The sequence below is a fragment of the Sus scrofa genome, chromosome 1, assembly GCF_000003025.6.
Source record: "Sus scrofa isolate TJ Tabasco breed Duroc chromosome 1, Sscrofa11.1, whole genome shotgun sequence".
Taxonomy (NCBI): Eukaryota; Metazoa; Chordata; class Mammalia; order Artiodactyla; family Suidae; genus Sus; species Sus scrofa.
Genome location: NC_010443.5, coordinates 107,755,064 through 107,769,520, shown reverse-complemented (window position 1 = coordinate 107,769,520; position 14,457 = coordinate 107,755,064). Strand labels below are relative to the sequence as shown.

Here is a 14,457-nt window from a genome sequence, read left to right as displayed (position 1 = left end):
AAGAACAATAAGGAAGGAAAAAAGGAAACCTCTCAGAATTGTATAAATGAAGTAAAAGACCAAAGGGTATCATCAAATAGCTTCTCCTGCTTAACCTTAGGACACAAAGCTGTACTTAACATCTCCCTCTAGAAACTCTTCTCTGACTTTACGACTTCTCCACTCTTCAGGCTCTTCCTCTTCCAGCATCCCTTAAATGCACCCGCTTTCTCCCACTCACACAGTCCCACAAGCATCATCTTGTCACCCATGATTGTAAGCTCATTAACACCTACATGGTGATCATTTCTTTTTTTTTTTTTCTTTTTTGTCTTTTAGTGTTTTCTTGAGCCGCTCCCTCGGCATATGGAGGTTCCCAGGCTAGGAGTCTAATCGGAGCTGTAGCCGCCGGCCTACGCCAGAGCCACAGCAATGCGGGATCCGAGCCGAGTCTGCAACCCACACCACAGCTCACGGCAACGCCAGATCCTTAACCCACTGAGCACCGGCAGGGACCGAACCCTCAACCTCATGGTTCCTAGTCTGATTGGTTAACCACTGCGTCACGAAGGGAACTCCCAGTGATGATTTCTTAATCTCTATCTGAGGCCTAAACTTTTCTAAATTTCAGAGTCACATTTCCGCTTATGTGCTGCACAGTCCTCAAAGTCAATATATTCACAAACTCTAACTACTTGCTTTCCCCACCACCTACTCAACTTCTGCATTTCCTGTCTCTATTAAAAGTTTTCCTCATCAACTGGGTCTTCCCAAGCTGGCAAACTCAGTCATCTTTGACCCCTTCTCCTAAAATAACTGGTGACCAAATCCTGCCTGTAGACTACCTCTGAAATTTCTCCCTAATCCATCCATTCCTGTCCATCTCACTGCTATTTTCTGAGCTAAGGCAGGCCTGGCCACTACTGACTTGGACTATGTATGTACCCATTATATGCCATACAGAGTAAAAGGAGTTAAGAATATGAAGAAATATGAGAATATGAGATTATCAATAAAGCAAACTACTACTATCAAGCATACACTGAGGTAAAGATGGAAAACCACGACACGACATGACAAATACTACAATTAGAGCAAAATCCACAAGATGTCAACCTCTTTCCTATCTGATCTAATCTTACCACTACCAGGAATTATCTTTTCAGAACACAAACAAGAGAATGTCACTCTCCTGTTGTAAAATGTTTGATGATTCTACTCCACTGCCTACAGGATAAAGTCTAAATGCTTTAATACCATGCAAACAGTTCACAATCTGGTCCCAACCTACCTAATAGCCTCATCTATTACTTTTCTTTTACTTTACATCCCATAACCCAGTCATGTATAACTAACTAGTCGCTGCCCTGACAATATGCTAAACACTTTCACAACACATAGTGTTTGTGCCTCCTGCTGATGGAGAGGGCTTCCTGGTGCTCACCAGTGAAGTCCTGTCCTATTTTCAATCAAATAATACTCCTCTGTGAAACTTTCATTAACCTTCTCTGCCAGCAGTTTTTATACAATCTATTACAATACTTAACATTTTGTGTTGTAATTTTTCTCTTTCTACTACTAGACTGTGAGGTTCTTTTTCATTGTACTTGATTTACAATATTGTGTTAGTTTCAGGTGTACATGTAGCAATGTGATTCAGTTATGCATATTTTTTCAGATTCTATTTCTTTTCAGATTATCACAAGATACTGGATATAGTTCCTTGTAAATTTACTGCTGTACAGTAAATTCTTGTTGTTTATTTTAAATACAGTAGTGTGTCTCTGTTAATCCCATACTCCTAAATTATCTCTCCCTAGACTGTGAGATTCCTAAGGACACCATGTTATTCTCTGTATCTTTCCTAAAGTCTAACGTGACAGTAAATACTCAAGAAATGCTTGTTAAATGTATGATAAGGTAGAAATAGATTTACAGAGAACCAAAATATACTAATCATTACATTACTTTTTGGTTCTCTGTCTAAAATCCAAGAGTTTATCTAAACAGTAAGGCCACTATCTACCACATTCCCCATACATCAGGAACCCAAAGGAGTCTATGTTTTTTTTCCCTCCGTCCAGTGCATCTGGCTGTCTACCCACCTGTCCCACAAATCACAACACTAAGTAATACAGATAGAATCCCTGCCTTCTAAAGGGCTTATATTCAAGTAAGGAGAGACGATTAATAGGTAAACAAATACATAAAATAATTTCAGACAGTGATCAATGCGATGAATTAAAGCAGTTTGATGGGACAGAATGTAGCTAGGGGAGAAATGTGTTGTTTTAAATGGAGGTGGGAAGAAAGTCACAGAAGGTTTCTCTGAGAAAGGAATATAAAAGCTGGAGTTCCCGTCATGGCGCAGTGGTTAACGAATCCAACTAGGAACCATGAGGTTGAGGGTTCGATTCCTGCCCTTGCTCAGTGGGTTAACGATCCGGCGTTGCCGTGAGCTGTGGTGTAGGTTGCAGACGCGGCTCGGATCCCGTGTTGCTGTGGCTCTGGTGTAGGCCGGTGGCTACAGCTCCGATTGGACCCCTAGCCTGGGAATCTCCATATGCCGTGGGAGCGGCCCAAGACCAAGAAATAGCAAAAAGACCAAAAAAAAAAAAAAAAAAAAAAAAGGAATATAAAAGCTGAGGCCTGAGGGATGAGAAGCAAGCAGCTAAGCAAAATTTTGAGGAAAGAACTCTGCAGGCCAAAGGGACTATAAATATAAAAGCTCTGAAACAGAAACACACTTGAGGAGTTCCTGTTGTGGCTCAGATCCCGACTAATATCCATGAGGATGTGGGTTCCATCCCTGGCCTCACTCAGTAGGTTAAAAGATCCGGCGTTGCCATGAGCTGTGGTGTAGGTCAAAGACGTGGCTCAGATGGGGTGTTGCTGCGTCTGTGACATAGGCTGGCAGCTGCAGCTCCTACTGGACCCCTAACCTAGCCTGGGAACTTCCATATGCCATAGGTGCAGCTCTTAAAAAGAAAAAAGAAATGCACTTGACTATTTGAGGGACACAAGAGACAGAGTAGCTAAAGAAAGAAAGAAATTTGGAGAAGAAAGCACAACCCCTGTAATGGTAGCCTGGGAAAAGGCCTATCTGCACCTGCATTGAGTTTGAAATTTCCCAGTTTACACTGGGAATGGTGCTACAGAATCTTCTACTTACCTCCATCACAGCAAGAGAACAATCAAATGGGGTATACAGCACACCCCATTGTCAGAAAGATTTTAAATGAGGAGCTCCTGTCATGGCTCAGCAGTTAGCAAACTCGACTAGCATTCCTGAGGACTCGGGTTCGATCCCTGGCCCCGCTCAATGGGTTAAGGATCCGTTGTTGCCATGAGCTGTGGTTGCAGATGCGGCTCGGATCTGGTGTTGCTGTGCCTCTGGCGTAGGCCGGCGGCTACAGCTCCAATTTGACCCCTTGCCTGGGAACCTCCATATGTCACAGGTGAAGCCCTAAAAAGACAAAAATAAAAATAAATTTTAAAAAAGAAAGATGTAAAATGATTCTGAGAAGTACCTTTTCTAGTCCCTGTTGATAAAAAGAATTCCTAGATACAATACCCTAACAATAATGGTCCCAGGGTTAATGAAAATCTCATCAGAACACAAGAATAAAACCTTATGAAAAGAATGACAAGTCCTTTCAACTGACTATGAGGCAAATAAAAACGAGATCTATCGTAATTACCCTAGATTCATTAGAGGAAATAAAACACAACACTTCACCACTCCAAAAATATACATGGGCTAGAAATTTATCCTTTTACCTGAATAGATCTTTCCATTGCTTTGTAAACTTTTTGTAAACTTAAAGATCATGTAAGACAAAGCTAGACTTAAGTAATTAAACAAAATAGATTTCCAGAGTTCCCGTCATGACTCAGTGGTTAATGAATCTGACTGGGAACCATGAGGTTGCGGGTTAAATCCCTGGCCTTGCTCAGTGGGTTAAGAATCTGGCGTTGCTGTCAACTGTGGTGTAGGTTGCAGACGAAGCTTGGATCCCATGTTGTTGTGGCTCTGGTATAAGCCGGTGGCTACAGCTCCAATTAGACCCCCTAGCCTGGGTACCTCTATAGGCCGCGGCAGCGGCCCAAGAAATAGCAAAAAGACTAAATAAACAAATAGATTAAATAGATTTCCAATTTTCATTGACCAAGGTTTTTCTTCACCTTTATGGAAATTAAAAATGTTGTATGATGTTTTGAGAATGCATGAATTTATAATGCATTATAAACTGCCTCTCAGCAGTAACTTTGTGGATGTTTATATCATAATATATAATATATTTAATTCAAGTACTACTGTGATGTTAGAGCAAAGTCAATCCATTACATAAAGGAATACTCACAAAACTAGCTGCTAAAGCAACTCAACGGCTGCTAGCAACTCAGGCAGTGTGAATTATTCCTATTCTCAGGAGCAACTGCGGGTTTTGCTAATCTGAACATGAACACATCACTAAATATAAAAAGCCTTTCACTATCCTAGTCAGGTCTTAAAATTCCAGGCTGCCAGCCTTCTAGTGGTAAAAACAAATTCATTCTCAGCATCCCTAAATTGAATTCTACACCCAGTGATCTTGTCTAGCACAGTGATGTTTCCCTGAATCTCTCTCCGGGGGAATCAGAGGTAAGATTTTTTTTCCACCTTTTGGAAAATAATCAGAAGTAGCAGAGGTAACCAACAATAATCATCTTACTTTCTCACGCTCCTGTTCCTTTAAAGGACAAAGTCTCTTAAACTGTATTTTCATAATAATACACAGCCTCAACAGCTATGAGAAATAAGAAAATATTTTCGCCAAAAAGTAGACCTCCTTACAATCTCCAAGCTGATGACCAATTTCATGTATTTATAAGACCTTTCATTTTCTCTTCCCCATTTAGCAAGGGAGGGCCATAAAAAGTTTATAAATATCCAATCTACCCTCTTCCCAATTTCACATCTTCAAACTGGTTGATTCTATTATTATTCATCATCTCGCTCATAAATTAATATTTGAAATTTAAAAATCCTCTCTTTAGTTGGGGAATAAAGTTGAATAATTTCTCCATGGACTTCTACCTCAGTACTTATGTTGGGACCCCCAGGAAGAAAGGCAAACATAGTATCAGTTGGAAAAACCTCCCTAAACAGGATGTATATCATTGCAGACTAATTTGGGTATTACTGGGTAAGGCTTTATTCTTCCCTTACTAGGAGTAGAGTCTGAATTAAAACAAGGCCTTAATCCTTTCTCAAAGTGTGGTTCAAAGACCAACAGCATCTGGATCAACTGGGAGTTTGTTAAAGAGACAATACAGAGCTCTATTTCTCAAACCAGCTAAATCAGAATTTTCACTTTACTGAAATCTGTATGCAGATATGCCTTCATCATAAATCTCAGAATTGGTGGAAAACTTACAATCCTATCACACACAAAGAAGGATGAACCTTGGATGACAATTATAACTGATAATGACTATAGTCCTCTTCACAATTTCGTTAGTTCCTTTAATAATGGATCCTCACTATAAGAGTTTCTCCTAAAATTACAAGCTGCTTGTCTGGAAACACACCATTACATATTACGGCTGCTGTGGCTCTTGTTGTTGTTTAGTCTAAGCCAATAATATAACCAAATTCTTACCTAATCTGAGCTCTCCGAAGTTCCCACACCCTATCTTCTTGCCAACCCTGAAGTTGGGTCCCACCATAAGAACCCCAGAGGATGTTGAGGAGCCAGATGGTCGCGAACAGTGTGCACTCCTTTGTGCCATGGGTTTAGTTGTCCGTTGTCTTTCATCCTTCTCCCTACTAGGATGGTCCATGATAATACACGACAAAGTCTCTGCACGAGTAGCCTTAATCTGTATACCTTTCTTCAATACAAAAGTATGTCCAAACAAAACCGTGGTCAGAGTAAGGAAAGGAGTTCTTTTGGCACCATATTTATGTTTCTAACTTCTCTCCAGGAGATGAAAAACCAGTGATTAGTTCTTGTAGGACACGTAGTCTGTAGTTCCCAAGCATAGGAGGATATTTTGTAACCTAGGTAAAAATCAAGAAAGCATACAGTTAAAAAACTATATTTTAAAACAACTTAAAGTTATCACTAATTAGAATGGACACTATCCAAAACTGAGAAAAGTGGATAGCTTCCTGAAAGGGGTTTTGGTTTTATATACTCCAACAGTTTAACCATCTGGCCTAGTAATTCATCTGGTAACATATACTTAGTAGGCTACAGGCCAGGGAAGCTAAAGGAACATACAATCTTTAAACATAAAATGCTTTCTTCTAATGTTGTACATATGACTCAAAAGAAGACTATCTGTTAGCTTTTTAATCACTGGCTAACAAAGATATGGTGGGGTTCAGCCAAGTTAAACTAAAGGCAATAAATTTCTTCCCTTTAATTTGCACAGAATCTACCAGAAATGAAGCTACCCACTACTCACTGTCCCCCTTCCTCCATCCCCACCATTTATCAAGCACTGACAGCAATCACAAAATCCAAAACAAGCTACTGATTAAAGAAATTACTTCTATGTGGCCTTCCCAAAATCCTAGCGGTACAAAGTAGTACTAGACTAAAGCTTTGGAAAGCTCAACTTTTGGTCTACTTTTCATTGCGGACTGAGTATATAATGACAGACAGACTGCCTAAAGCAGATCCTTTGCACACCCAAAGTGAAAATAAATCTGACACAAAAAATCTTAAAATTCATCTGTACCAGAATTCTACAGTGTCTCAATTCAGGACTAAGTCCAAGAGAAAAGTTTACAATGAGATAATTTTGATGCTATTTTTGATAATCTACGCAAGTATCCTTAACAACAAGAACAACGAAATTCTGTTATCACCAATCATATACTAAGCACATAATGATGTTTCACATTCATTAAAAATTTTCTTGGGAGTTCCCGTTGTGGTTCAGTGGCTTAAGAATTCGACTAGTATCCATGAGGATGAGGGGTTCGATCCCTGGCCTCACTCAGCGGATTAAGCATCCAGTGTTGCAGCAAACTGTAGTATAGGTCACAGGTGCAGCTCGGATGTGGTATTGCTGTGGCTGTGGTGTGAGTTGTCAGCTATAGCTCTGATTGGACCTTTAGCCTAAGGAACTTCCATATGTGGTGGGTGAGGCTCTAAAAAAGACAAAAAAAAAATTTCCTTAAGATTTTAAGGAAGAGAATTAGAAATGCTTGGTTATTGTTACATTTATATAATAAAGCAAATATGTCTAGACTGTAAGCTTCTTACGGATACCTTTAACTCCCTAGTATAGGAATAGGCACAAACCTGTGGAAGAAATGAACAAATGGGTACCTGATCCAAAAATATAATCTTACTTACATCATTATACTAGTTAAACTGTTTTCATCTTTTCTGTCTGCTTTCTTTGGATTATTAAAACTGCATAATGACTTTAGGCTTCCATAAAACCAATCATCCCAGAATTCAGGAAACAATACATCTACATTCACAATGTAAATTCTGTTAAGGAAAAAAACTAGAGGGAGTTCTGTTGTGGCTCAGTGGTTAATGAACCTGACTAGCATCCATGAGGACTCAGGTTCAAGCTCTGACCTAGCTCAGCGGGTAAAGGATCCAGCATTGCTGTGAGCTGTGGCGTAGGTTGCAGATATGGCTCAGATCCCACCTTGCTGTGGCTGTGGCATAGGCTGGCAGCTGTAACTCCGATTCAACCCCTAGCCTGGGAACTTCTATATGCCACGTGTACGGCCTTAAAAAAAACAAAACGAAACAAACAAACAAAAAAAACTAGGGTAAGAATAAAGGTTAGCAATTACTAGGTTTTCTACGTGAACAACATTATGAATTTATATTTTTCCTCTCTTTCCCTTATTACAATTTTATCTATTATCATTCAGTTACCTCTGCTGTTTACCCAAAGTGCCTCAAACAATATTAGTAAAGAGAAATAAAATTTAAGCTGTTTTATTAGATAATCCTATCTTAACAAGTGGTTCTATATCTATATATTAGAAACTGTCAGGCTATACTTTCTTCCCTTAAATTACACCTTTTTTCACAGTTAAAGAGTGTCTTAGCCTATCTAGACAGTTTTGAGCTTTCAACTAACTCCCAAAGTTTCATCAGTTATCACTGGCCTTATGAATGGTCTCAATTGTGAGACTTGGAAAACTGTACTACCTTGTCTATTGTTCTTCCTATTTTTCATTTGTGTTCATGCTTTTCTAACAGGTGGAGGTTATTTTTATAATGCTTGTCATTAGCTTTCTCCATTACACTTGTAAAATTAGGGTCAGTAGACTCATATAACATCAGGTTGAGTAATCGCTCACAGCCCTCATATCCATGTATACTTGCATGTATGTATTCAGAAAACATACAATAGCACTTGCCAGGTTAGAAACCTATAGAAAGCCAAAAATTACATTCAGCTGGGAAAAGAGTGGTTTTTATATCTGCTTGTAGACTGGAACAATCACTTTACCTTCCTCAAACATGGTTAAAAAAACCTTACATTTATGATATCAGTGTCCTATTCACTCACGAGACATTAGCATGATCTAATCTATAATTACAAAAGATGAATAATATTCAGTACTACTTTATATGACATCTCTCATTAGAGAAATCAAAATAACTGAATGATACAATTTATTAAAATCCTACTTCTTTACCACCACTCACTGCTCAAAACTATTTCCTACTTCTCAATTATAAACTCTTTATCTTGTCATTTGAGGCCCTTCAATATTAAGGATTTAAAAAGCTACTACATAAACTCGAGGAGCATCTACTCTTAGCTTTTATACCCAGAATGGCCTCTTAGGTCTTCTGTCTTATTTAAGACCTGACTCATATCCTACATCCTTTGTAAAACCTGTTTTTTGTTTTTTGGCTTTTTTTGTCTTTTTGCCATTTCTTGGGCCGCTCCCACGGCATATGGAGGTTCCCAGGCTAGGGGTCGAACCAGAGCTGCAGCCACTGGCCTACGCCAGAGCCACAGCAACTCGGGATCCAAGCTGCATCTGCAACCTACACCACAGATCACAGCAACACCGGATCCTTAACCCACTGAGCGAGGCCAGGGGTTGAACCCACAACCTCATGGTTCCTAGTCGGATTCAATAACCACTGAGCCACGACAGGAACTCCTGTGAAACCTTTTATAACCAATTCATCATTATTGCTTGGAGCACCACTGTCTATATCACCATTTGCCACCTACCATATATCAGATTATACTGATATGTACTCTTAATATTCAGTTTGATTCTAAGCCTTTAAAGTTAGGGATGTTGGAGTTCCCGTCGTGGCGCAGTGGTTAACAAATCCAACTAGGAACCATGAGGTTGGGGGTTCGATCCCTGGCCTCACTCAGTGGGTTAAGGATCCGGCGTTGCCGTCAGCTGTGGTGTAGGTTACAGACGTGGCTCAGATCCTGAGTTTGCTGTGGCTCTGGTGTAGGCTGGTGGCTACAGCTCCGATTAGACCCCTAGCCTGGGAATCTCCATATGTCACAGGTGCCGCCCTAGAAAAGGCAAAAAGACAAAAAATAAATAAATAAAGTTAGGGATCTTGTCATACCTCTTTTAGTTTCTTGCATGTAATTGGTACGGAATAAATACTGAAGAATAATTATGATCTTACATAATAAAAAAGATTCCTAGTGACATAACCAAATATTTATACAAAATAATAAAAGAGAACTCTAATTAATCCTAAGACCTCTTAGAATTCATCTAGCAAGAAACTAGTAGTATTTCATGTAAATCCATTAGTGTTAAGATACAGGCTAGTTAGAATTTCCACTTCACAAGAATATTTCATGGTTTATTTACAATTACTAGCAGATAATATGTAAAAGAAGTACCTTAAGAACCAGGTCAAGTGGAATACCCAAGTTAAACATTAGGAGATAACTTTAACCTAATTTTTCAAAAATGGTTTCCCAGGTCAGCAGTAAAAGATAAACTATATGCTTATATTGTTCATCCTCTTTTTTTAACAATAGAAGGGGAAAGGAGAGAATTTATATAAATGCAATAAGCAGATGTTTATTTTAATGGTGAGTAAACTATTTGGCAATCACTTGAACTCATTTTTTTTTTTCTTTTTAGGGCCTCACCCAAGGCATACCAAAGTTCCTAGGCTAGAGGTCAAATCAGAGCTGCAGCTGCCTACACCACACTCATGGCAATGCAGGATCCGAGGGAAGTCTGCGACCTACACCACAGCTCACGGCAATGCTAGATCCCCAACCCAGTGAGCAGGCAGGGCCAGGGATAAAACCTGCATCCTCATGGATACTAGTCGGGTTTGTTACCACTGGGCCATGACGGGAACTCCTTAACTCATTTAGTAAACATGTTAATGTTACGATGCATATGTATTTGACAGCAATGTCCTTAAGAAGCCTATTTCTAGTAGTTTCTACCACTTTAGGCATGCCTGAATTAAAGAAAAGGTATTTTTAAAGTATGCCAATCCACAAGTTCTTTGCAATCAAGTATCTGAAACTGGTTTATTCTTCAGAAGTCATCACTCTATCAATAAAGCTCCACTTAATTAATGAATAAACACAGATTTATACACATAGTTTTCCTGACTGAGAAATTTTAAGAGCTCTTCAGCAGATTAAAGAATTACCGCTAATAGTAAAATCAAGAAATGCAATTCATCAAATTGCAGGTGGGGAACTGATGCCAAATCTGCTTGGTTTACAATACAGTTAAAGAATAGAGCTACCTTTAGCAGTAGTTAATGAAAAATTTTCTTCAAAGCCCTAGAAGACACATCATTCCATCATACTGAAATGAGAAAAACTTACGTTTCCAATAACTACCACCTGAACCAATGCATAAAAAAAAATAGGTCAAAATCAAGAGTTCGTTTGCCCAAAGTCACTCTCTATAAGGCAGCAATGGATGCTCTGTGGGAGAGACAGGCATGGTCTTCTACTATAAATGAAATTACTTAAAGTGAATTTATTGCTTCATGTAATAGTATTTTGGGAAGTTGCATGAAGGCTAAAAAAATTAAGTCATATTTTAAAACTGTCAAAAAAATATTTAAAGAATTACAGCTATGAGGGAGTTCCTTAGTGGTCTAGGAGTTAAAATTCTGGGCTTTCGCTGCTGTGGCCCAGGTTCAATCACTGGTCTGGGAACTGAGATCTCATATCAAGACACTGTATGCCATGGGGGGGTGGGGGGTGGGGATTTCAGCTGTGAATCTAAGTGAAAATAAATCAATGATTTACAGTTTGTTATTTCAGATTCTTATATATTGGCATTGTCAAAAATGAGGAACATAAATATTTAAATTTTAAAGTCAAAATTTTAAAGCCTTTGTTGATAGTCATGACAAGAGATTGTCAAGCTTCTAAATCTCTTATGATACAATTTATGATGAAATTGTTTATCAGTGCAGGACTGCTAGCTTGCTTGGTAAGCATATGTTTAAACAATCTCCAAAGTGACCAGACTCTCTCCTCTACTATTCCTTCATGACTACATGTTGGTTTTGGTCCTAATGCTTGTAGCCTCCTGGTCACAAGCTTCAGCTTCAGGTATCACTTCCCATACTAGTGTCCAGGACAGAAAGTAAAGGCCAAGTGTAAGACTTTCTCCTCAAGCATCTCTTTTTTGGTAGAGATGAAAATTCTTTGCAGACCCTGGAGCCAAATTCCCCTTATGTTGAACTGCCAATAAACAGTATCTGCAATAATACCTGAAATTCCCACTGTTAAGTTCCTTAAAGAATGAGATCAAAGTCTAATGTGATGTTTAGAACATAGGATAAATTTCAAGGGCAGTATCATACCCAAAGAAAGTACTCAGTAATTATTCAATAAAAATGATATCTGCACATGTGATTATACCTGCATTTGTGCTTAAAAAAAAAAAACTATCAAAAAATCAGAGGACAATTTTTAAAAGTATAATGCAATTTAAGTACAAACAAAAAGGCTCATACTCATTTTATCTTTTTTTTTTAAAGGGACACAAAAAGAACCTCACTTTAGTTAACCTAACAAATAATAAAAATCTATTTATTTTAGCCAAAATACATAATGCAAGTGCTATTGTTAAAGGGAAGAACAATGTTTACAGGTTCTGGTTTGAGGTTTTTGTTTTTCCAGAAGGAAGGATTTATTACTTGCAGCAAGTCAAACACTGGAGATCTTTCCCAAAGCACTGTCTTGGTTCTAGGGTTACTGATCTTTTTTCCACAAATTCCAGTTATTAATTTCTTCCATTCTTATTATTTTAACTCTCACTGCTCAATTTATTCTGATAATTATTTTTTCTTTCTTTCTTTCTTTCTTTTTTTTGGCTTTTTTTAGGGCCACACCCGCGGCATATGGAAGTTTCCAGGCGGCTTGGGGTCAAATCGGAACTGTAGCTGCTGGCCTACACCACAGCAACAGCAAAGCCAGATCTTAGCCATGTTTGCAACCTATACCATAGCTCACAGCAACACCGGTTCCTTAACCCACTGAGCGAGATCATGGATCAAATCCCTGTGTCCTCATGGATACCAGTCAGATTCATTTCCACTGAGCCAAAACCAGATTATTGCCCGTGGCCATTACTTTGAACTCTTTATCAGGTAAATCACTTATCTGTTTCATTAAGGTTTGTTTCTAGAGTTTTATCTTGTTCTTCTGTTTAGAAAATACTCCTGTTTCCTTGACTCTGTGTTGATTTCTGTACATTAATTAGACAAAACAGAAACCTCTCCCAATACTCATGGAGCAATCTCCTGTAGGAGATGAGCCTTATCATTCAACTAGGTACTAGCCCCTGGTTGTCTCTTAAATCTCTGTTACTGTCCAAGCTCCTTTCTTTGGACAATCTCTTGGGCTCCCACCAAGCCCTGTTAGTGTCCCAAAGAAGGGATCCCCACAGGACCTAGATGTCGGCTGACTAGAAGCTGCACCCTCAGGAGCAGCAATTTAGCTCCTCTACCCCTTTTTTGGTGACGCCCACGGCATGCAGAAGTTCCAGGGCCAGGGATCAAAACCTTGCCACAGCAGTGACAACACTAAATCCTTAACCCATTGAACCACCAGAGAACTCCAAAAGCTTTTAAAGTATGCAGATAGATCTTTCAAAGAGACTGGGAGCTGGGCTTTTGTAATTTGCTCCCTCTGAGCTAAGCTCTGGGGAGATAGTCAGAAAAAAGCTGGGTTTTTTTTTAGTTTTTATTCATATTTATTATTTTGTGGCCACACCCACAGCCAAGGATCAAACCCATTCCTGTGGCTAGGGATAAAATCCTAGCCACATTAGTGGTCTGAGCCACAGCAATGACAAGGCCAGATCCTTAACTCAATGAGCTACCAAGGAGCTCCCTAAAAGCTGTTTATTATAGGGACCAACGAATGCAAGTGATCAAGAGGTACATTCCTTAGGAGGTAGCACAAAAGCCGGGGCAGCAGATGGAATATACAGCTCATTTTAGGGAGATACCAGAGAGACTGAGCAGAGTAGAGGGAGAATGCAGAAGTGACACCTGCCAGCCTCTCAGGTCTTCATGGAGGATTGTGCTCTGTTCCTAGATGTATACTAAATAAGAAATTTGACCCTTATGTAACAATTTTTAGAGCATGAGAATAGTCCTCTTTCAGAGAAAGACTGGGAGATGGGCATGTTTGCCTTCTGCTTCTGCACTGAAACCTAGGGGGAGAGTCACAGCAAGGATCTATTAAGAACTATTTTTTTGGGAGGGGAGTTCCTGCCTTGGCTCAGTGGTTAACGCATCTGACTAGCGTCCATGTGGGCTCGGGTTCGATCCCTGGCCTCACTCATTGGGTTAAGGATCCAGCTTTGCCGTTGAGCTGTGGTGTAGGTCACAGACATGGCTCAGATCCTGAGTTGCTGTGGCTGTGGTGTAGGCCAACAGCCACAGCTAGGATTCAACGCCTAGTCTGGGAACCTCCATATGCTGCAGGTGCAGCTCCAAAAAAAAACAACAACTATTTTTTTGTTTGCTATAGCCTTTAGGGTCCCACACAGATACAAGTGCCATGGCTTTCAGAGCTAGGTGTTTTGGAGGCCCATCCCTCAGGTGGAAGACTCAAATGCTGGGATGCTATACGTTAGGTCCCAACCCTTCACTCCTCAGAGAGAAGCTGGGAGTTGTAAGTTCTCTCCTGATTGTGTGTCTCTGTGCTGGGGATGGGAAGAATATGTCTCAGCCTTTCCTATCCACTTCGATATGAGTATTTTTCTCATTTGCCCAATGTGAAGGAGTTACTCAACTAGTTTCTGGATTCCTATCAGAGAGAATTCTGTGTGTGGCTGTAGATTTGGTGTGTTTGAGGGAGGAAATGAGCTTAGAAGCCTCCTGTCAACATCTTGGACTGGAATGGAACCAAGACCAAGTCCATCTGACAATTTTCAGTCCTTCAGTACTTCACATTTTTTCACATCTTGCCAAATTTTTACTACCATTTAAAAAACATACTCTCAAAAAA

General features: G+C 39.5%; 1 protein-coding gene across 7 annotated transcripts in view; it reads right to left on the bottom strand.

The window, feature by feature from the left end:
* CSNK1G1 (casein kinase 1 gamma 1) overlaps positions 1-14,457 on the bottom strand; it is a 194,006-nt gene that overhangs the window by 114,534 nt on the left and 65,015 nt on the right. For all 7 annotated transcript variants that reach the window (XR_002344535.1, XR_002344536.1, XR_002344540.1 and 4 more), the window contains exon 2: positions 5,625-6,025. Coding sequence is in view for 4 of the 7 variants with exons in the window: in XM_021093855.1 (XP_020949514.1) it covers positions 5,625-5,805 (181 nt within the window). In the remaining 3 variants the exon portion in view is untranslated. The remainder of the gene's footprint in view (positions 1-5,624; positions 6,026-14,457) is intronic.